The sequence below is a fragment of the Oncorhynchus mykiss genome, chromosome 9, assembly GCF_013265735.2.
Source record: "Oncorhynchus mykiss isolate Arlee chromosome 9, USDA_OmykA_1.1, whole genome shotgun sequence".
Classification (NCBI taxonomy): Eukaryota; Metazoa; Chordata; class Actinopteri; order Salmoniformes; family Salmonidae; genus Oncorhynchus; species Oncorhynchus mykiss.
Window position 1 is genome coordinate 68043519 of NC_048573.1, and position 24642 is coordinate 68068160.

Sequence of the window (24642 nt, forward strand, 5' to 3'; positions counted from 1 at the left end):
GCACGGAGCTTGTCTGATGCTTTAAGCACACTGTTTGATGAAAGACACAAATTACTAGAGGGAGTCCGACCTCAATTGATTTGATTGTGCCGGGCCCGTCTCAGACTTGCTGTGCTGTGTTGAAAATAAAAAAAGACAGCGAGTGACTGTGTGACTAGCACCCATTGTCTCGCTCTCCTCCCTGCTGCAGCGATCACCACAGAGCATCAATGTGCATCGCACTGTCCGTGTTAATGAAGCGAAAACATAATAACAGCCATTTCTGACTGAAAAGTTGTTACCGAAATCCCTCATTTGTTTAGGAGGAAAAAAAATCCCTATTCCCTCAACCCTTGCTCTCTTTACGTGACATAAATGCATCGCATACCTTAAATCACATCAATAAATTGGTCATAGACTCTGAATGCCGCAACACATGTGACAGCAAAATGGATGCAGAGGACGTGACAAACTTGAAATGAGAGAATGTTTACTGGTTGCTCAGGAGGTAAAGGAGAAGTTTGTTGTGGAAAATAGTGCAGATCAAGAAAAAATAAAGGTAAGGAGCAAACGCTGTGTGCATATTATGTTATTATTATTATTATTATTATTATTATTATTATTATTATTATTATTATTATTATTATTAGCCAAACAGGTGCTGTTAGATTGTCATTTTTCTGACTGTTTGAAACAATGTAAACATTAAATCAATGTTAAGCCTACTAGAGAGTCTGTTGTAATATTTTGTAAAGCCTTTATTACAAAGAAGACTAACAGTCACATTCATTCGTGAATACATTTTCCGAAATGGAACGGTTTAGGCCTATTTATTGTTTATGCTAATTATTCCACGGCCACTTCATTTTATTTTAATACAAATGCTTGGTTGCATTTCAAATCATGAATGACTCGTATGCTGTGTGATGACATGAACAAATAAATTATAGATTGATACAGTAGCCCGTAGAAGTATTGAAATATAGTCCTAAGTAAGTTACGGTGTTAAGATTAAACAGGCCTACAGATCGATGGTGGTTATACAAGGCTGCTATACCCTGCCTACTAATGATGATGACATGACTTATTATAATAATAATAATAATAATAATAATAATAATAATAATAATAGGAATGAGATCAAGGAAAAAGGAGGGTTATTATTATTATTATTATTATAAATATATTTTTTTCTGACAATTTGGAAGAGTGTAAACAATAAATAAATAATACCAGAGAGGCTGGTCTGTAAAGCCTTTATTACATCAAAGCACAGACTTAAAACAGCTAAACTTGTGAAATTGTTTATCCAACGTGTGGTTGCATGAGGGTCGATGCTCACGGTATCAGTAAGCTATTAAACAAACACTTGAACAGGTTACAGAAGCAGGAACTGTCATATTTCAGTAGATGTAAACACAGCAAAAATAGAAAATTCCCTTTTCAGGACCCTGTCTTTCAAAGATAATTCGTAAAAATCCAAATAACTTCACAGATCTTCATTGTAAAGGGTTTAAACACTGTTTCTCATGAATGTCAAATGAACCATAAACAATTAATGAACATGCACCTGTGGAACGGTCGTGAAGACACTAACAGCTTACAGACACATGGCAATTAAGGTCACAGTTATGAAAACTTTGTAGTGTCCTGAGGCCTTTCTACTGACTCTGAAAAACACCAAAAGAAAAATGCCCAGGGTCCCTGCTCATCTGCGTGGACGTGCCTTAGGCATGCTGCAAGGAGGCATGAGGACTGCAGACGTGGCCAGGGCAATAAATTGCAATGTCCGTACTGTGAGACGCCTAAGACGGCGCTACAGGGAGACAGGACGGACAGCTGATCATCCTCGCAGTGGCAGACCACGAGTAACAACATCTGCACAGGATTGGTACATCCGAACATCACATCTGCGGGACAGGTACAGGATGGCAACAACTGTCCGAGTTACACCAGGAACGCACAATCCCTCCATCAGTGCTCAGACTGTCCGCGATAGGCTGAGAGAGGCTGCGAGGGGCTGAACTGAGGGCTTGTAGGCCTGTTGTAAGACAGGTCCTCACCAGACATCACCGGCAACAACGTTGCCTATGAGCACAATCCCACTGTCACTGGAACAGACAGGACTGGCAAAAAGTGCTCTTCACTGACAAGTCAAAGTTTTGTCTCACCACGCACGGGTGATGGCCAGATTCGCGTTTATCATCGAATGAATGAGCGTTACACCAAGACATGTACTCTGGAGAGGGATCGATTTGGAGGTGGTCACAGCACCATCGGACTGAGCTTGTTGTCATTGCAGGCAATCTCAACGCTGTGCGTTACAGGGAAGACATCCTCCTCCCTCATGTGGTACCCTTCCTGCAGGCTCATCCTGACATGACTCTCCAGCATGACAATGACAACAGCCATGCTGCTCGTTCTGTGTGTGATTTCCTGCAGGACAGGAATAACAGTGTTCTGCCATGGCCAGTGAAGAGCCCGGATCTCAATCCCATTGAGCACGTCTGGGACCTGTTGGATCGGAGGGTGAGGGCTAGGGCCATTCTCCCAAGAAATGTCTGGGAACTTGCAGGTGCCTTGGTGGAAAGGTGGGGTAACATCTCACAGCAAGAACTGGCAAATCTGGCGCTGTCGATGTGCAGGAGACGCACTGCAGTACTTGTTCAGTTTGTCTCAATTGTTGAATCTTATGTTCATACAAATATTTACACGTTACGTTTGCTGAAAATAAACGCAGTTGACAGTGAGAGGATGTTTCTTTTTTGCTGAGTTTATATGGTTGATTTATAAAGCCAGGCACATTTAACAGTTAGGTTATTGACTATAGACCTAATTAAGTTGAGGTTTCCTCTCTCCTGACTTTTCTTAGACAAAGGTAAGGGCTGTTTTCTCGTCTCATAATTCCGCGGCTGCCTTCACCACATTGTTCTCAACACCAATATGCTAGTTAACTTTGCTATTCAGCACAACATGGTCTAAGAAAAGGCACCAATTCAAAAGCGCACTTACGTGCTTCAGAACAACGACAGCCATGCTTGCGGCTTTACAGCAAAGAAAATGGCTCGTCTCTAGCCTAAACAGTTGTAAAAAGGATTGATGTAGGATTCAGCATACAAAAGCCATCTTTAACAGGAGCTCCAGGCCCCATGGAGGACTAGCCTGGGTCCAGATCTGAGCAGTCTTCAAATCTAGAACCAGGCTTGTGCAGGACCAGTCACTCACCCCAGCAGGGTGCGGTTGGAGGGTGGGGTGGGTGTGATGACGGAGGTGGGTGAAGGCATGGTTGGCTGCAGGGCGTCAAAGCCCAAGTGGAGTGGCAGAGAGCCTGGTCTGGGACGCATAGGGAGGGCACCGTGCCTCACGATGGTGGGGGTGGGGGCAGAACTCAGCACTGACCTCGGGGGAGTGTCCTGAGAGAAGACAGGAGAGATTGTTAGTTCAACAACAGATGTTTAGTAGTGTTAGGTTCTAATTTTTCAGAGTAAATAACTCACGGACACTACAGAAGATTAACCAAGTTGAATTATTCCCAAAGGGTTGTTACAGCTGTATTCAGACAGAAAAAAAACATTTCTCAACATCACAGGTGTATTATATCCCACTTAAGACACTCCTCCTTCTCTCCAATCCTTACATCTTATGGTTCCACAGGAAGAAGGTAATAGGATAATAAAATGGATTATTATAACTCCCTTCAGGGGATCTGACCTGACCTCCTGACCTAAACCCCTCCTTCGCCTAATCCACAGATGTCCATCTGCTTCCCCTATAGCAATCCTGTGATCTCCTCCCGTCCACACAGCACATTCCACAGCCACTCTGTCTTTCTACAGATCTCACTCCTTAATATACTATGCGTCTACTATGCTGTGATCTATCATGTCTTTAATATCTCAATGTTCAAAGTTTAGAATCCAACAGTAGAAGGTCAATTCTAGGTTTAATACAGCCTCTTTCCCAATGCATTGTAGATTGTTTCTTGATAGCTCAGACATAGTAAAGATCCTGTCAGACGCTCTCCATCAACAAACCACAGTGCCCACCCATCCTGGTCTCGCACACCTACCGTTCCTCTGGCACTCCTCGGTCCCCTTCCTTTGGGTGTGACTGTAGGGACATGACTGGCATGTCAACCCATAACTCTAATCCTAACCAGAACCAACTTGGTAATTCAACATGGGTTTGCTGGTCAGTCATGTCCCCTAAGTTTTGAACCCTACCTTTCCTCGACTCACCATGGCATCCCTGCTGCTGTCTGACATGCTGGAGAAGGAATCAGGACTTCCTGGTGGGGAAGAGTCAACCTCTACAGGCTCCTCCTCCTTCACCTTCATGGCTTCTGCTGACGGTGTCTGCAAGCTCATGTGTAGGGCCACCTCTCTGTGGGGGGCAGGCAGCTGGAGGGGAGGGGAGGGAGGGAGACTGAGACACTATAAAGCACAGCAGAGATAGGATGGGGCTATGTGACCGACTGGATTTCAATCCTGGTCTTCAGTGTGCAACACTACTGTGTTCTGAACAAAAGCCTAGACCTACTGCCAGTCTTCAGGTCTCAGATACAGAACCTAAATCAGGCAAACATGGTCTGTGGAACCACCTCAGTTCTACGATATGATAATATTATGCCATTTAGTAGAAGCTTTATCCAAAGCAGTCTTGTGTGCATACATTTTACATATGGGTGGTCCCGGGAATCAAACCCACCATCCTGGCCTTGCAAACGCCATGCTCTACCAAATAAGCTACATGAGGACCAAGTGATTTCTACTCACAGGGTTCTTGGCCCGCTTATCATCGTCCTCCTGGGCCTTCCTGAACTCCTCAGCGAAGGAGCTAGCCAGCTCGTTGAACAGCCCCACCTCCTCACAGTTCTTCAGGAAGCGAGTGGGAGTAGGGGTCTGGTCTGGAACAGGAGGAAGAGAAACACAGAGAAATTTCTATTTTAGAAAATATCACCTTTTTTCAAAGTCCTTGGATTAATGTTTTAGTCCAACACACTTTGGCAGAGATTTAAACATCAAATTAATCCAATATTCAACTAATCTCAGCAAAAAAAGAAACATCCTCTCACTGTCAACTGCGTTTATTTTCAGCAAACTTAACGTGTAAATAATTATATGAACATAACTAGATTCAACAACTGAGAAACGGAATATGCACATGCATATGACTAACAGAAATTGAAAAATGTGTCCCTGAACAAAGGGGAGGTTCAAAACCAAATGTAACAGTCAGTATCTGGTGTGGCCACCAGCTGCATTAAGTACGGCAGTGCATCTCCTCCTCATGGACTGCACCAAATTTGCCAGTTCTTGCTGTGAGATGTTACCCCACTCTTCCACCAAGGCACCTACAAGTTCCCGGACATTTCTGGGGGGAATGGCCCTAGCCCTCACCCTCCGATCCAACAGGTCCCAAACATGCTCAATGGGATTGAGATCCGGGCTCTTCGCTGGCCATGGCAGAACACTGACATTCCTGTCTTGCAGGAAATCACACACAGAACGAGCAGTATGACTGGTGGCATTGTCATGCTGGAGGGTCATGTCAGGATGAGCCTGCAGGAAGGGTATCACATGAGGGAGGAGGATGTCTTCCCTGTAACGCACAGTGTTGAGATTGCCTGCAATGACAACAAGCTCAGTCCGATGATGCTGACACACCGCCCCAGACCGTGACGGACCCTCCACCTCCAAATCGATCCCGCTCCAGAGTACAGGCCTCGGTGTAATGCTCATTCCTTCGACGATAAACGCAAATCCAACCATCACCCCTGGTGTGACAAAACCGCGACTCGTCAGTGAAGAGCACTTTTTGCCAGCCCTGTCTGGTCCAGCGACGGTGGGTTTGTGCCCATAGTCGACGTTGTTGCCGGTGATGTCTGGTGAGGACCTGCCTTACAACAGGCCTACAAGCCCTCAGTCCAGCCTCTCAGCTTATTGTGGACAGTCTGAGCACTGATGAAGGGATTGTGTGTTCATGGTGTAACTCGGACAGTTGTTGTTGCCATCCTGTATCTGTCCCGTAGGTGTGATGTTCGGATGTACCTGTGCAGGTGTTGTTACGCGTGGTCTGCCACTGCAAGGACAATCAGCTGTCTGTCCTGTCTCCCTGTAGTGCTGTCTTAGGCGTCTCACGGGACGGACATGGCAATTTATTGCCCTGGCAATATCTGCAGTCCTCATGCCTCCTTGCAGCATGCCTAAGGCACGTTCACACAGATAAGCACTGACCCTGGGCATGTTTCTTTTGGTGTTTTTCAGAGTCGGTAGAAAGGCCTCTGTAGTGTCCTAAGTTTTCATAACTGTGGCCTTAATTGCCTACCGTCTGTAAGCTGTTAGTGTCTTAACGACCGTTCCATAGGTGCATGTTCATTCATTGTTTATGGTTGTTTGAACATGCATAGGAAACAGTGTTCAAACCCGTTACAATGAAGATCTGTGAAGCTTTGGGGATTTTTACGAATTATCTTTGAAAGACAGGGTCCTGAAGTTTACTAGTAGGTCAACCACTAAAGGTGGACTTCAGAAAAGTCAAACTTAACAGGTGGGGACATCAGTGATCCTTTATCTGGCTAAAATGTTCTGGTAATCACGACTGACATGTGGGTATTAAACAACTGACAAAAGTACCAAATTAAAGAGATGCCAGAACAGTAGAGTAATAAAGTGAAATAGTTTAGACTCACTAGGAGAACCAGTACCTTGGATAATTACAGAGTCTGTCCTGGCAGGGCCAAACTTTAGACTCATCTCATGCTTGTGTTTGTGTACAGCCAGGTGGTCCTCGTTGGTAAACCTCTGGAGAGAGGGAGAGAGGGAGATAAGAGGGAAAGGAGGAGATGGAGTGGTGGAGTGGGGGGGAGGGGAGGGGAGGGGAGAGGAGAGGAGTTAATGTGACACACACACACACACGTCAGTTAGGGCCAGAAAGCACCTTAACCTCAATAGCATGTCACAGAATCCAATACATTTGACTGGCTATCTTATGGATAACACAGTGTATCATTTTGGGTTGCACAACAAAGAATATCCATGATATACAATACACTAGGATTTGTGTAATGCAGCCCCTTTTAGACTCTTTTAGCCGTAAGTGACATTCCTAAATGTCTAGGAAATGGCATTATCGACCGAACGCTACACACAAAGTGGCACAAAGTGCTGGATAGTGACAGTGTGTGAAAACACAATGAGCCAATAGCTTGCCATGCTCATAGTCAGGAGGTGGCAGGCTAGGGCTACGGTGAGGGAGGTGGCAGGCTAGGGCTGGGGAGGTGGCAGGCTAGGGCTAGGGAGGTGGCAGGCTAGGGCTGTGGGAGGTGGCAGGCTAGGGCTAGGGAGGTGGCAGGCTAGGGCTACGGTGAGGGAGGTGGCAGGCTAGGGCTACGGCTAGGGAGGTGGCAGGCTAGGGCTACGGCTAGGGAGGTGGCAGGCTAGGGCTACGGCTAGGGAGGTGGCAGGCTAGGGCTACGGCTAGGGAGGTGGCAGGCTAGGGCTACGGCTAGGGAGGTGGCAGGCTAGGGCTGGGGAGGTGGCAGGCTAGGGCTGGGGAGGTGGCAGGCTAGGGCGGTGGGAGGTGGCAGGCTAGGGCTAGGGAGGTGGCAGGCTAGGGCGGTGGGAGGTGGCAGGCTAGGGCGGTGGGAGGTGGCAGGCTAGGGCTACGGTGAGGGAGGTGGCAGGCTAGGGCTACGGTGAGGGAGGTGGCAGGCTAGGGCTGGGGAGGTGGCAGGCTAGGGCTGGGGAGGTGGCAGGCTAGGGCTACGGTGAGGGAGGTGGCAGGCTAGGGCTACGGTGAGGGAGGTGGCAGGCTAGGGCTACGGTGAGGGAGGTGGCAGGCTAGGGCTAGGGAGGTGGCAGGCTAGGGCTACGGTGAGGGAGGTGGCAGGCTAGGGCTACGGTGAGGGAGGTGGCAGGCTAGGGCTAGGGAGGTGGCAGGCTAGGGCTAGGGAGGTGGCAGGCTAGGGCTGTGGGAGGTGGCAGGCTAGGGCTAGGGAGGTGGCAGGCTAGGGCTACGGTGAGGGAGGTGGCAGGCTAGGGCTAGGGAGGTGGCAGGCTAGGGCTAGGGAGGTGGCAGGCTAGGGCTGTGGGAGGTGGCAGGCTAGGGCTAGGGAGGTGGCAGGCTAGGGCTACGGCGAGGGAGGTGGCAGGCTAGGGCTACGGCTAGGGAGGTGGCAGGCTAGGGCTACGGCTAGGGAGGTGGCAGGCTAGGGCTACGGCTAGGGAGGTGGCAGGCTAGGGCTACGGCTAGGGAGATGGCAGGCTAGGGCTGGGGAGGTGGCAGGCTAGGGCGGTGGCAGGCTAGGGCGGTGGGAGGTGGCAGGCTAGGGCTAGGGAGGTGGCAGGCTAGGGCGGTGGGAGGTGGCAGGCTAGGGCGGTGGGAGGTGGCAGGCTAGGGCTACGGTGAGGGAGGTGGCAGGCTAGGGCTACGGTGAGGGAGGTGGCAGGCTAGGGCTGGGGAGGTGGCAGGCTAGGGCTACGGTGAGGGAGGTGGCAGGCTAGGGCTACGGTGAGGGAGGTGGCAGGCTAGGGCTAGGGAGGTGGCAGGCTAGGGCTACGGTGAGGGAGGTGGCAGGCTAGGGCTACGGTGAGGGAGGTGGCAGGCTAGGGCTAGGGTAGGGAGGTGGCAGGCTAGGGCTAGGGAGGTGGCAGGCTAGGGCTACGGTGAGGGAGGTGGCAGGCTAGGGCTACGGTGAGGGAGGTGGCAGGCTAGGGCTAGGGTAGGGAGGTGGCAGGCTAGGGCTAGGGAGGTGGCAGGCTAGGGCTACGGTGAGGGAGGTGGCAGGCTAGGGCTAGGGAGGTGGCAGGCTAGGGCTGGGGAGGTGGCAGGCTACGGTGAGGGAGGTGGCAGGCTACGGTGAGGGAGGTGGCAGGCTACGGCTGGGGAGGTGGCAGGCTACGGTGAGGGAGGTGGCAGACTACGGTGAGGGAGGTGGCAGGCTAGGGCTAGGGAGGTGGCAGGCTACGGTGAGGGAGGTGGCAGGCTACGGTGAGGGAGGTGGCAGGCTAGGGCTAGGGAGGTGGCAGGCTACGGTGAGGGAGGTGGCAGGCTAGGGCAAGGGAGGTGGCAGGCTAGGGCAAGGGAGGTGGCAGGCTAGGGCAAGGGAGGTGGCAGGCTAGGGCTAGGGAGGTGGCAGGCTAGGGCTAGGGAGGTGGCAGGCTAGGGCTAGGGAGGTGGCAGGCTAGGGCTAAGGAAGTGGCAGGCTAGGGCTAAGGAAGTGGCAGGCTAGGGCTAAGGAAGTGGCAGGCTAGGGCTAAGGAAGTGGCAGGCTAGGGCTAAGGAAGTGGCAGGCTAGGGCCAGGGAGGTGGCAGGCTAGGGCTAAGGAAGTGGCAGGCTAGGGCTAAGGAAGTGGCAGGCTAGGGCTAAGGAAGTGGCAGGCTAGGGCTAAGGAAGTGGCAGGCTAGGGCTAAGGAAGTGGCAGGCTAGGGCTAAGGAAGTGGCAGGCTAGGGCTAAGGAAGTGGCAGGCTAGGGCTAAGGAAGTGGCAGGCTAGGGCTAAGGAAGTGGCAGGCTAGGGCTAAGGAAGTGGCAGGCTAGGGCTAAGGAAGTGGCAGGCTAGGGCTAAGGAAGTGGCAGGCTAGGGCTAAGGAAGTGGCAGGCTAGGGCTAAGGAAGTGGCAGGCTAGGGCTAAGGAAGTGGCAGGCTAGGGCTAAGGAAGTGGCAGGCTAGGGCTAAGGAAGTGGCAGGCTAGGGCTAAGGAAGTGGCAGGCTAGGGCTGTGGCAGGCTAGGGCTAAGGAAGTGGCAGGCTAGGGCTAGGGAGGTGGCAGGCTAGGGCTAGGGAGGTGGCAGGCTAGGGCTAGGGAGGTGGCAGGCTAGGGCTAGGGAGGTGGCAGGCTAGGGCTAGGGAGGTGGCAGGCTAGGGCTAGGGAGGTGGCAGGCTAGGGCTAGGGAGGTGGCAGGTCAGGGCTATCATTTGTAAGAAGTATGGCCAACTGAACAAGTAGCCTAGCGCACAAGTATGTGTTTATCGAAGGGATTTGTCCTTCTCTGCTTGCAACACATCTGCAGAAGCATGTCAACCAACCAAGCACACCAAGCTGTTACAAGTCTTCCTCTGTCAGTCTTTCAGCCAAGCACACCAAGGTGCTACAGTAGTCTTCCTGTCAGTCTTTCAGCCAAGCCCACCAAGATGCTACAGTAGTCTTCCTCTGTCAGTCTTTCAGCCAAGCCCACCAAGATGCTACAGTAGTCTTCCTCTGTCAGTCTTTCAGCCAAGCCCACCAAGATGCTACAGTAGTCTTCCTCTGTCAGTCTTTCAGCCAAGCCCACCAAGATGCTACAGTAGTCTTCCTCTGTCAGTCTTTCAGCCAAGCACACCATGGTGCTACAGTAGTCTTCCTCTGTTTGTTCTCTTCCCTTTTGAAGTTGCTTTAATTTAGTTTTAGTTTACAGAAGTAGATTTTTTTTAAACTCAAACCGTTGCAAAACTTTCATTGTATCCTGATGAATACAACCCAAATGGTGCCCTATTCTATATTTAGTGCACTACTTTTCCTCTGGTCAAAAGTAGTGCCGTTGCACTATATAAGGTGCGATCTAGGATCCATCTTCTTCTGCATGAAGTCTATTTCTGGCAGTGTCAGTGTCACAGTTATATGTTCAGTCGTGAGAGAGAGGGAGGAGATAGGGAGGAAGTGGAGCACCAAGTGAAAACACTGTATTTGTAGCCAGTACCAGCTAGCAGCAGTATCATCAATACACGTCTCACAGGCTGATAGTATCTTTCCTATGACCAAGATGACTGGGTCGGGCTAGGGGAAACAATCTCAAATGAATCTCCCTTATTGTACATATCTACTAGAGGTCTTCACGAATCAACCTGTACCCAACTATCCGAGTCCCGAACCGGGACCCGAGGAAGTCCGGATCCAGAATTCGAAATACTGTCACGGATCTGATATGACATCACGGGTCTGGAGAATATGTTACTTTAACGGACCTGTCAGGAAGGGCCCGTACACATCCCAACGTGACTCCTGCAGTAGAGAGAGAAATTGTATAATATATGCTGCTACTCTTCCTTTCCTTCCAGAGTGGAGTCTAGCTTGTTGTTGGCCAATCATAAGTTATCAAAGCAGCAATAGGCTACAGTCAGTCATAGAGCCTCCACATGTTGCAAAAGTTAGGAGATACCTAATCAGTGGTAGATGGAATTAAAAGATAAAGGAGAGGGGGCCTCCCGGGGAGGGCGCAGTGGTCTAAGGCAGTGCTACCAGAGATTCTGGGTTCGAGCCCAGGCTCTGTCGCAGCCGGTCGCGACCTGGAGGCAGCGCACAATTGGCCCAGCGTCGTCCGGGTTAGGGGAGGGTTTGGCCGGCAGGGATATCCTTGTCTCATCGCGCACTAGCGACTCCTGATGCACACTGAACAGGTCGCTCTGTGTTTCCTCTAACACATTGGTGCGGCTGGCTTCCGGGTTGGATGTGCGTTGTGTCAAGAAGCAGTGCGGCTTGGTTGGGTTGTGTTTCGGAGGACGCTTGGCTCTCGACCTTCGCCTCTCCCGAGTCCGTACGGGAGTTGAAGCGAGGAGACAAGACAGTAACTACTACCAATTGGATACCATGAAATTGGGGAGAAAAAGGGGTAAAATATTAAATTAAAAAATATAAAAACGACTAAGAACCAACAGGTGGGTTTGTACTTAATATTCTGAATGCTCTCTCTAAGGAACGGGTGTAGTTGTCCTTGGGTCTGTTCGGAATGGGACTCTATTTTAAATCAAATCCTTTATGCATATCGAGTCCGGGTGGGAAAGACCCAGGTCCATTTCAGAATGGGTCCAACTTTTTGGACCCGTGAATACCTCTAGTACATACGTATGTATGTAGGAGATAGTGGAAGCAAGGATTATCATATCTAACAATAAATAGCTAACTGTAAACATGAAGGGAAAAGGCCAGACTCACATCAGGTTTCCCACAATTGCATAGCTTACATGCCATAGCATGACAGACAGGCCTAAACAAGACCAGGTCTGGACACCGAGAGCCATGACCTGAATAAAATCACACTTCTGTTCTGAACAACATAGCCTACACACACATTAGAAAGGGACAACTGTTTGGGGGTACCACAACACACCCAAAGAGCACCAACACACACTACGATTGTATTTGTATATATTTTTTAAAACCTTTATTTAACTAGGTAAGCCAGTTAAGAACACATTATTATTTACAATGACGTCCTACCAAAAAGCAAAAGGCCTCCTGTCTAATTAAAAATATAGGACAAAACACACATCACGACAAGAAAGACACCACAACACTACATAAAGAGAGAGCCCTAAGACAAGAGCATAGCATGGCAACACCACATGACAACAACAACAACATGGTAGCAACAACAACATGGCAGCAGCACAACATGGTCTAAGCACAAAACACGGTACAAACACTACTGGGCACAGACAACAGCACAAAGGGCAAGAAGATAGAGACAACAATTCATCACACGAAGCAGCCACAACTGTCAGTAGTAGCGGCTGCTTAGCGTGATGTATTGTTGTCTCTACCTTCTTGCCCTTTGTGCTGTTGTCTGTGCTGTTGTCTGTGCTGTTGTCTGTGCTGTTGTCTGTGCTGTTGTCTGTGCTCAGTAATGTTTGTACCGTGTTTTGTGCTTCGACCATGTTGTGCTGCTTTGATGACACACACACACACACACACACACACACACACACTTCAAAAATACAATTTAAAATGGCAAGTCTGCTAGAGAGGCTAGAGTAGATAGTGTTCATTCAACCAAATCTCAAAACACATCCTGTAACTTTTATCTAAACATCCATTTTACTGTCCTTTTTCCTTTCTAGTCTCTAAGTAATACATTAAATGTCAATAAATGAAATATGTAACATCATTATTGTCCTTACATAAGTCAAGTCTAATTTAAACTCTGTTCTGGTAACTGACAGTCTAACTTAAACTCTGTTCTGGTAACTGACAGTCGAGTCCCTGAAGGGTTCTAAGAGAATTAATGGGCAAACAACAAGAGATAAATGTTACATTTCAGATGCATGTTGCTGTACATGCTTGAATTGTCTAACCACTAAATGCCTGAGGACAACACTAATTATCTTTTATTTAATAATGTACGAGGTAATAACCTTACTGATTTGGAATTACATTTCCTCAACACTCATCTGTCGTCTTCAAGCTGTCTGCAGTAAAACACGTGGTAAAGCCTACCGGTACAATGCATTATGATGCTGTTGTAAGCATGTGAAAACCTTTTTAAATGTTTCCTAATGAGGCTTATAAGTCATGTTATCAGTAGCCAATAAGGGGAAGAAGCAGAGATATCCCTATGAGCAAAAGATATTGAAAAGGACGTTGAACAGACAGTTAACTTATTGTCTTCACTCGGATTGTACTGTAATGTAAATGTACTGTAATGTAACATTGTACCAGGCTTTAAAACATCTAATCCATCCTAACACCTTGGACAGAGTACAGCAATAGACAGTGCCAAGCTGAGTCACTATGCATCTCTAACCTCTTCAGTCTGCAGGCTGGAGAAGTGAGACAGAAACAGGTTGAAAAATGTGTCATCTGTGCTGCGTACTGCCTGTGACTCACTGGCTGGCTGGCTGGCGGAGACAACACCTTGCCAGCATTGTATCACAACACCGCTCGGCAGAGGTATTTCTCAGTGATCAGTGCCCAGTCCATCTGGGATCTCATAGAGAAACAGAAGCTTCAGAGAGACCCATGTCGACTAGCTAGCCATCACTATATAGAGTGGGGCAAAAAAGTATTTAGTCAGCCACCAATTGAGCAAGTTCTCCCACTTAAAAAGATGAGAGGCCTGTAATTTTCATCATAGGTACACTTCAACTATGACAGACAAAATGAGAGAGAAAAAAATCCAGAATATCACATTGTAGGATTTTTAATGAATTTATTTGCAAATTATGGTGGAAAATAAGTATTTGGTCACCTACAAACAAGCAAGATTTCTGGCTCTCACAGACCTGTAACTTCTTCTTTAAGAGGCTCCTCTGTCCACTCGTTACCTGTATTAATGGCACCTGTTTGAACTTGTTATCAGTATAAAAGACACCTGTCCACAACCTAAAACAGTCACACTCCAAACTCCACTATGGCCAAGACCAAAGAGCTGTCAAAGGACACCAGAAACAAAATTGTAGACCTGCACCAGGCTGGGAAGACTGAATCTGCAATAGGTAAGCAGCTTGGTTTGAAGAAATCAACTGTGGGAGCAATTATTAGGAAATGGAAGACATACAAGACCACTGATAATCTCCCTCAGTCTGGGGCTCCACGCAAGATCTCACCCCGTGGGGTCAAAATGATCACAAGAACAGTGAGCAAAAATCCCAGAACCACACGGGGGGGACCTAGTGAATGACCTGCAGAGAGCTGGGACCAAAGTAACAAAGCCTACCATCAGTAACACACTACGCCGCCAGGGACTCAAATCCTGCAGTGCCAGACGTGTCCCCCTGCTTAAGCCAGTACATGTCCAGGCCCGTCTGAAGTTTGCTAGAGAGCATTTGGATGATCCAGAAGAAGATTGGGAGAATGTCATATGGTCAGATGAAACCAAAATATAACTTTTTGGTAAAAACTCAATTTGTCGTGTTTGGAGGACAAAGAATGCTGAGTTGCATCCAAAGAACACCATACCTACTGTGAAGCATGGGGGTGGAAACATCATGCTTTGGGGCTGTTTTTCTGCAAAGGGACCAGGACAATTGATCCGTGTAAAGGAAAGAATGAATGGGGCCATGTATCGTGAGATTTTGAGTGAAAACCTCCGTCCATCAGCAAGGGCATTGAAGATGAAACGTGGCTGGGTCTTTCAGCATGACAATGATCCCAAACACACCGCCTGGGAAACGAAGGAGTGGCTTCGTAAGAAGCATTTCAAGGTCCTGGAGTGGCCTAGCCAGTCTCCAAATCTCAACCCCATAGAAAAATCTTTGGAGGGAGTTGAGTCCGTGTTGCCCAGCAACAGCCCCAAAACATCACTGCTCTAGTGGAGATCTGCATGGAGGAATGGGCCAAAATACCAGCAACAGTGTGTGAAAACCTTGTGAAGACTTACAGAAAACATTTGACCTCTGTCATTGCCAACAAAGGGTATATAACAAAGTATTGAGATAAACTTTTGTTATTGACCAAATACTTATTTTCCACCATAATTTGCAAACTTGATGCCCTCAATCTCACACAAAATATCAATGAACCTACCAGGTACCTCCCCAAAGCCTTAAACACGGGCACCCTCAGTTATCATCCTAACCAACTTGCCCTCTAAATACACCTCTGCTGTCTTCAACCAAGACCTCAGCGATCACTGCCTGCATCCGTAATGGGTCAGCGGTCAAACGACCTCCACTCATCACTGTAAAACGCTCCCTGAAACACTTCAGCGAGCAGGCCTTTCTAATCGACCTGGCCGGGGTATCCTGGAAGGATCTTGATCTCATCCCGTCAGTAGAGGATGCCTGGATATTTTTTTTAAATGCCTTCCTAACCATCTTAAATAAACATGCCCCATTCAAGAAATTTAGAACCAGGAACAGATATAGCCCTTGGTTCTCCCCAGACCTGACTGCCCTTAACCAACACAAAAACATCCTATGGCGTTCTGCATTAGCATCGAACAGCCCCCGTGATATGCAGCTGTTCAGGGAAGCTAGAAAACATTATACACAGGCAGTTAGAAAAGCCAAGGCTAGCTTTTTCAAGCAGAAATTTGCTTCCTGCAACACTAACTCAAAAAAGTTCTGGGACACTAAAGTCCATGAAGAATAAGAACACCTCCTCCCAGCTGCCCACTGCACTGAAGATAGGAAACACTGTCACCACTGATAAATCCACCATAATTGAGAATTTCAATAAGCATTTTTCTACGGCTGGCCATGCTTTCCACCTGGCTACTCCTACCCCGGTCAACAGCACTGCACCCCCCCCCCCCCCCCCCCCCCAGCAACTCGCCCAAGCCTTCCCCATTTCTCCTTCTCCCAAATCCGTTCAGCTGATGTTCTGAAAGAGCTGCAAAATCTGGACCCCTACAAATCAGCCGGGCTAGACAATTTTAGAAAGAAAGGGTCCAGATTATCTGCCGAAATTGGTGCCACCCCTATTACTAGCCTGTTCAACCTCTCTTTCGTGTCGTCTGAGATTCCCAAAGATTGGAAAGCAGCTGCGGTCATCCCCCTCTTCAAAGGGGGGGACACTCTTGACCCAAACTGCTACAGACCTATATCTATCCTACCATGCCTTTCTAAGGTCTTCGAAAGCCAAGTCAACAAACAGATTACCGACCATTTCGAATCTCACCATACCTTCTCTGCTATGCAATCTGGTTTCAGAGCTGGTCATGGGTGCACCTCAGCCACGCTCAAGGTCCTAAACGATATCTTAACCGCCATCGATAAGAAACAGTACTGTGCAGCCGTATTCATTGATCTGGCCAAGGCTTTCGACTCTGTCAATCACCACATCCTCATTGGCAGACTCAACAGCCTTGGTTTCTCAAATGATTGCCTCGCCTGGTTCACCAACTACTTCTCTGATAGAGTTCAGTGTGTCAAATCGGAGGGTCTACTGTCCGGACCTCTGGCAGTCTCTATGGGGGTGCCACAGGGTTCAATTCTTGGACCGACTCTCTTCTCTGTATACATCAATGAGGTCGCTCTTGCTGCTGGTGAGTCTCTGATCCACCTCTATGCAGACGACACCATTCTGTATACTTCTGGCCCTTCTTTGGACACTGTGTTAACAACCCTCCAGGCAAGCTTCAATGCCATTCAACTCTCCTTCCGTGGCCTCCAATTGCTCTTAAATACAAGTAAAACTAAATGCATGCTCTTCAACCGATCTCTACCTGCACCTACCTGCCTGTCCAACATCACTACTCTGGACGGCTCTGACTTAGAATACGTGGACAACTACAAATACTTAGGTGTCTGGTTAGACTGTAAACTCTCCTTCCAGACCCATATCAAACATCTCCAATCCAAAGTTAAATCTAGAATTGGCTTCCTATTTCGCAACAAAGCATCCTTCACTCATGCTGCCATACATACCCTTGTAAAACTGACCATCCTACCAATCCTCGACTTTGGCGATGTAATTTACAAAATAGCCTCCAATACCCTACTCAACAAATTGGATGCAGTCTATCACAGTGCAATCCGTTTTGTCACCAAAGCCCCATATACTACCCACCTTTGCGACCTGTACGCTCTCGTTGGCTGGCCCTCGCTTCATACTCGTCGCCAAACCCACTGGCTCCATGTCATCTACAAGACCCTACTAGGTAAAGTCCCCCCTTATCTCAGCTCGCTGGTCACCATAGCATCTCCCACCTGTAGCACACGCTCCAGCAGGTATATATCTCTAGTCACCCCCAAAACCAATTCTTTCTTTGGCCGCCTCTCCTTCCAGTTCTCTGCTGCCAATGACTGGAACAAACTACAAAAATCTCTGAAACTGGAAACACTTATCTCCCTCACTAGCTTTAAGCACCAACTGTCAGAGCAGCTCACAGATTACTGCACCTGTACATAGCCCACCTATAATTTAGCCCAAACAACTACCTCTTTCCCTACTGTATTTAATTTATTTACTTTGCACCCCATTATTTTTATTTCTACTTTGCACATTCTTCCATCGCAAATCTACCATTCCAGTGTTTTACTTGCTATATTCCAGTGTTTTACTTGCCATGGCCTTTTTTTTGCCTTTACCTCCCTTCTCACCTCATTTGCTCACATCGTATATAGACTTGTTTATACTGTATTATTGACTGTATGTTTGTTTTACTCCATGTGTAACTGTGTCGTTGTATCTGTCGAACTGCTTTGCTTTATCTTGGCCAGGTCGCAATTGTAAATGAGAACTTGTTCTCAACTTGCCTACCTGGTTAAATAAAGGTGTTCTCAACTAGCATACCTGGTTAAATAAAGGTGTTCTCAACTAGCCTACCTGGTTAAATAAAGGTGTTCTCAACTTGCCTACCTGGTTAAATAAAGGTGTTCTCAACTAGCCTACCTGGTTAAATAAAGGTGTTCTCAACTAGCCTACCTGGTTAAATAAAGGTGAAATAAATAAATAAAACATTAAAAATACATTAAAAATCCTACAATGTGATTTTCTGGATTTTTTTTCTCATTTTGTCTGTTATAGTTGAAGTGTACCTATGATGAAAATTACAGGCCTCTTATCTTAAGTGGGAAAACTTGCACAATTGGTGGCTGACTAAATACTTTTTTGCCCCACTGTATCAGTGTGTGTGTGTGTGTGTGTGTGTGTGTGTGTGGCCTGAATGGCAGTGTGGTGTGTTGCCCATTTGGGCTCTTACAAAGAAAAGGAATTGCATTAGACACATCCGCATTGTTTCACAACAGCGCTAGCTGGCACGATCAGACAGTGTGAGCAGTGTTTGCTGCCTGGTTTGAACGGCAGTGTGTGTGTAGTGTTATTGTCCATGTGTGCGCTCAATAACAGAAGTGGAACAGACCTAGTGTGAGCACAGATGTGTTTGTACTCTCTTGCCAACTCAGTGTCACAGCAAACATGATAGTTTCAACAAGGAGTTGGCAAGAGAACAGAAACAGACTGACAAAAGAAACATGTTGTTCATGTGGACACGGTCAGTGGCACCAGAGCTAAATGAATGTCTACTCTGTACCGATGTTCCCCTCCACTGCAATAGGAAATGTCCTTCATTTCAGTATGAGTACAGTGTTTCTCCTAGGATTTCTTTCAGCAGCGGTGGCAAAACTAGCGCGGGGGGGGGGGGCCTCCTCTCAGCTGCAGAGACAATTTTGCTGTTTTTAAGCTAATTTCATGCAATTCTATCAATTTTACCATGGGGCTGAGAGAAAATATGCAGTTTTAAAGTAACTGTCCAGTGAAAATCAGACTTTTAAAAGTTGATATTCCGTTAACTCATTCCTATATAATGTTGACGACTCGTCCTTTGCTCTTATTTGTGGCCAAAGCATAAATTGGAGGGTGGGGGGGGGGACTCAAACTTGTATCTTTAAAAATGCTTGCTATTTCCTCATTAAGTATGATGTCATACTCCTGAGGATGATCCGGCCAATCAACGGTCTACTTGTATTAATATTTTAAATTACCGGTATACGCCCACACATTCTATTGTTGGGTTATGCAGACACCAGACAAGCTAAATAAAGCTTCTTAAATCATTTTTTGAAAGGAAAACTATTTCACTCATATTCTAAGTAATTACAGATCATATATCATAGGAATCTGGAAACACTGGACAGTTACTTTAAAGCTCAAATATCATAACAAAATCAAATGAGGGCCCCATGCCATGACATTTTGGGAATTTTAGATTCTCCCTGACTGTCTTCTTTTTCCTGGTGGTTGTTTAGTTGTCAAAAAATACATACTTTATATCTGGTTTTAGTCGTTTAACTTAACACTGAAAATGTTTTACCATCCCAAATTATTATTCATGAATATAGGGGAAACACTGGAGTTCAGTACCACCAACACCATCTGTTTCAACTTTCTAGTCAACGGAGAACTCGGACTCAAAATAAAGAGTTATTCCAGTCAACGGAGAACTCGGACTCAAAATAAAGAGCTATTCCAGTCAACTGCCAGACAGCAAAATACACAAACAAGTACAGTACAACCGCAAAATACACAGAATGAAATCAACTGAAATCCAAACTAAATTAGGATATTCACTAGACTATAGAAATTCCACTGATCAACTGCCACAAAACAGTAAAACATACACAAACACTAGCACAGATAAAACCAAACTCAGAAACATACACTGAACACACCTGAAACCAAAGACAAGGCTTACCTGTCCACAGCCGGGAGCATTGCACACAAAAGGCCGGTCGTCCCCCATCTTTGCAAAGAGCTTGCAATGTAACTGTGGGAGAGGAGAAGAGGAGAACATTGTTGTCGCTTATTTTATTTCCTCAATCTGTTGGTCCTCCAGTAGGCTAGTCCAGAAAACAACAAAGCAGAGATACTGCTGTTCTGCTGGTAGGCTAGCTGTAGTCAGGGCAGCTAGGATGTTCTGCTGGTAGGCTAGCTGTAGTACAGGGCAGCTAGGATGTTCTGCTGGTAGGCTAGCTGTAGTCAGGGCAGCTAGGATGTTCTACTGGTAGGCTAGCTGTAGTCAGGGCAGCTAGGATGTTCTGCTGGTAGGCTAGCTGTAGTCAGGGCAGCTAGGATGTTCTGCTGGTAGGCTAGCTGTAGTCAGGGCAGCTAGGATGTTCTGCTGGTAGGCTAGCTGTAGTCAGGGCAGCTAGGATGTTCTGCTGGTAGGCTAACTGTAGTCAGGGCAGCTAGGATGTTCTGCTGGTAGGCTAACTGTAGTCAGGGCAGCTAGGCTGTTCTGCTGGTAGGCTAACTGTAGTATATACAGTTGAAGTCAGATCTTTGCCAAATACATCTTTAACTGTAGTATATACAGTTGAAGTAAGAAGATCTTTGCCAAATACATTTAAACTCAGTTTTTCACAATTCCTGACATTTAATCATATTAACAATTCCCTGTCTTTAGGTCAGTTAGGATCACCACATTATTTTAAGACTGAAATGTCAGAATAATAGTAGAGAGAATTACTTCTTTTTTTTTCATGCCATTCCCAGTGAGTCAGAAGTTTACATACACAATTAGTATTTGGTAGCATTGCCTTTAAATGGTTTAACTTGGGTCAAACGTTTCTGGTAGCCTTCCACAAGCTTCCCACAATAAGTTGGGTGAATTATGGCCCATTCCTCCTGACAGAGCTGGTGTAACTGAGTCAGGTTTGTCGGCCTCCTTGCTCGCACATGCTTTTTCAGTTCTGCCCACAAATAGGATTGAGGTCAAAGCTTTGTGATGGCCACTCCAATACCTTGATATTGTTGTCCTTAAGCCATTTTGCCACAACTTTGGAAGTATGCTCGGGGTCATTGTCCCTTTGGAAGACCCATTTGCGACCAAGCTTTAACTTCCTGACTGATGTGTTGAGATGTTGCTTCAATATATCCACATAATTGTCCTACCTCATGATGCCATCTATTTTGTGATGTGTACCAGTCCCTCCTGCAGCAAAGCACACCCAGCTATCTAGCTACACATACACTAGAGGTCGACCGATTATGATTTTTCAACGCCGATACCGATTATTGGAGGACCAAAATAAGCCGATGCCAATTTGTGATTTATTTATTTGTAATAATGACAATTACAACAATACTGAATGAACACTTATTTTAACTTAATATAATACATCAATAAAATCAATTTAGCCTTAAATAAATAATGAAACATGTTCAATTTGGTTTAAATAATGCACAAACAAAGTGTTGGAGAAGAAAGTAAAAGTGCAATATGTGTCTTGTAAGAAAGCTAACGTTTCAGTGCCTTGCTCAGAAAATGAGAACATATGAAAGCTGGTGGTTCCTTTTAACATGAGTCTTCAATATTCCCAGGTAAGAAGTTTTAGGTTGTAGTTATTATAGGAATTATTGTACTATTTCTCTCTATACCATTTGTATCTCATTTACAGTGCCTTGCGAAAGTATTCGGCCCCCTTGAACTTTGCGACCTTTTGCCACATTTCAGGCTTCAAACAAAGATATAAAACTATTTTTTTGTGAAGAATCAACAAGTGGGACACAATCATGAAGTGGAACGACATTTATTGGATATTTCAAACTTTTTTAACAAATCAAAAACTGAAAAATTGGGCGTGCAAAATTATTCAGCCCCCTTAAGTTAATACTTTGTAGCGCCACCTTTTGCTGCGATTACAGCTGTAAGTCGCTTGGGGTATGTCTATCAGTTTTGCACATCGAGAGACTGACATTTTTTCCCATTCCTCCTTGCAAAACAGCTCGAGCTCAGTGAGGTTGGATGGAGAGCATTTGTGAACAGCAGTTTTCAGTTCTTTCCACAGATTCTCAATTGGATTCAGGTCTGGACTTTGACTTGGCCATTCTAACACCTGGATATGTTTATTTTTTAACCATTCCATTGTAGATTTTGCTTTATGTTTTGGATCATTGTCTTGTTGGAAGACAAATCTCCGTCCCAGTCTCAGGTCTTTTGCAGACTCCATCAGGTTTTCTTCCAGAATGGTCCTGTATTTGGCTCCATCCATCTTCCCATCAATTTGAACCATCTTCCCTGATGCTGCCACCACCATGTTTGACAGTGGGGATGGTGTGTTCAGCTGTGTTGCTTTTACGCCAAACATAACGTTTTGCATTGTTGCCAAAAAGTTCAATTTTGGTTTCATCTGACCAGAGCACCTTCTTCCACATGTTTGGTGTGTCTCCCAGGTGGCTTGTGGCAAACTTTAAACAACACTTTTTATGGATATCTTTAAGAAATGGCTTTCTTCTTGCCACTCTTCCATAAAGGCCAGATTTGTGCAATATACGACTGATTGTTGTCCTATGGACAGAGTCTCCCACCTCAGCTGTAGATCTCTGCAGTTCATCCAGAGTGATCATGGGCCTCTTGGCTGCATCTCTGATCAGTCTTCTCCTTGTATGAGCTGAAAGTTTAGAGGGACGGCCAGGTCTTGGTAGATTTGCAGTGGTCTGATACTCCTTCCATTTCAATATTATCGCTTGCACAGTGCTCCTTGGGATGTTTAAAGCTTGGGAAATCTTTTTGTATCCAAATCCGGCTTTAAACTTCTTCACAACAGTATCTCGGACCTGCCTGGTGTGTTCCTTGTTCTTCATGATGCTCTCTGCGCTTTTAACGGACCTCTGAGACTATCACAGTGCAGGTGCATTTATACGGAGACTTGATTACACACAGGTGGATTGTATTTATCATCATTAGTCATTTAGGTCAACATTGGATCATTCAGAGATCCTCACTGAACTTCTGGAGAGAGTTTGTTGCACTGAAAGTAAAGGGGCTGAATAATTTTGCACGCCCAATTTTTCAGTATTTGAATTGTTAAAAAAGTTTGAAATATCCAATAAATGTCGTTCCACTTCATGATTGTGTCCCACTTGTTGTTGATTCTTCACAAAAAAATACAGTTTTATATCTTTATGTTTGAAGCCTGGAATGTGGCAAAAGGTCGCAAAGTTCAAGGGGGCCGAATACTTTCGCATGGCACTGTACCTTTGACTATTGGATGTTCTTATAGGCACTTTAGCATTGCCAGTGTAACAGTATAGCTTCCATCCCTCTCCTCGCCGCTACCTGGGCTCGAACCAGGAACACATCGATAACAACCACCCTCGAAGCAGCGTTACCCATAAAGAGCAAGGGGAACAACTACTCCAAGTCTCAGTGCGAGTGACGTTTGAAATGCTATTAGCGCGCACCCCGCTAACTAGCTAGCCATTTCACATCACATTGTTACACCAGCCTAATCTCGGGAGTTGATAGGCTTGAAGTCAAACAGCTGCTAGCAAAACGCACGAAAGTGCTGTTTGAATGAATGCTTACGAGCCTGCTGGTGCCTACCATCGCTCAAGTCAGACTGCTCTATCAAATCATAGACTTAATTATAACATAATAACACACAGAAATAATAGCCTTAGGTCATTAATATGGTCGAATCCGGAAACTATCATTTCGAAAACAAAACATTTATTCTTTCAGTGAAATACGGAACCGTTCTGTATTTTATCTAACGAGTGGCATCCCTAAGTCTAAATATTGCTGTTACATTGCACAACCTTCAATGTTATGTCATAATTACGTAAAAATCTGGCAAATTAGTTCGCAATGAGCCAGGCGGCCCAAAATGTTGCATATACCCTGACTCTGCATGCAATGAACGCAAGAGAAGTGACAATTTCACCTGGTTAATATTGCCTGCTAACCTGGATTTCTTTTAGCTAAATATGCAGGTTTAAAAATATATACTTCTGTGTATTGATTTTATTGAAAGGCGTTGGTGTTTATGGTTAAATACATGTTGGAGCAACGACAGTCCTTTTTCACGAATGCGCACCACATCGATTATATGCAACGCAGGACACGCTAGATAAACTAGTAATATCATCAACCATGTGTAGTTAACTAGTGATTATGATTGATTGATTGTTTTTTTTATAAGATAAGTTTAATGCTAGCTAGCAACTTACCTTGGCTTCTTACTGCATTTGCGTAACAGGCAGGCTCCTCGTGAGGCAGGTGGTTAGAGCGTTGGACTAGTTAATCGTAAGGTTGCAAGATTGAATCCCTGAGCTGACAAGGTAAAAATCTGTCGTTCTGCCCCTGAACAAGGCAGTTAACCCACCGTTCCTAGGCCGTCATTGAAAATAAGAATGTGTTCTTAACCGACTTGCCTAGTTAAATAAAGATTAAATAAAGGTGTCATTCGATTAAATCGGTCGACCTCTAGTGTGTGTGTGTGTGTGTGTGTGTGTGTATATATATGTGTTTATGTATATGTGTATGTTAGCGGTCGACCGATTAATCGGAATGGCCGATTAATAATATATACACATACATATACCAGTATATGCTAGCGTTCTATTTATATCTATAAATATGCCTGTATATGCTAGCTAGCTATATATATGCCTGTATATGCTAGCTAGCTATATATATGCCAGTATATGCCACAGTGCAGTGTAACTGCGGTGTAGCCAACTGTACACATTGCTACATAGCCTAGTACCCGTCTTAAAACCTTTTATAGACCACTAGTTTTA

The 24642-nt window shown here is 45.9% G+C and overlaps 1 protein-coding gene across 2 annotated transcripts in view; it reads right to left on the reverse strand.

The window, feature by feature from the left end:
* The window catches only part of LOC110531249 (cyclic AMP-dependent transcription factor ATF-7), a 51023-nt gene that overhangs the window by 14642 nt on the left and 11739 nt on the right, over positions 1-24642 (reverse strand). The window contains exons 2-6 of one of the 2 annotated variants that reach the window (XM_036988803.1): positions 19811-19882; positions 6671-6782; positions 4755-4885; positions 4218-4379; positions 3205-3392 (exon numbers count right to left, since the gene is read on the reverse strand). In XM_036988803.1, the coding sequence (XP_036844698.1) occupies positions 3205-3392; positions 4218-4379; positions 4755-4885; positions 6671-6782; positions 19811-19858 (641 nt within the window). In that variant the 5' untranslated portion in view covers positions 19859-19882. The remainder of the gene's footprint in view (positions 1-3204; positions 3393-4217; positions 4380-4754; positions 4886-6670; positions 6783-19810; positions 19883-24642) is intronic. The other variant, XM_036988804.1, reaches the window with a different exon arrangement.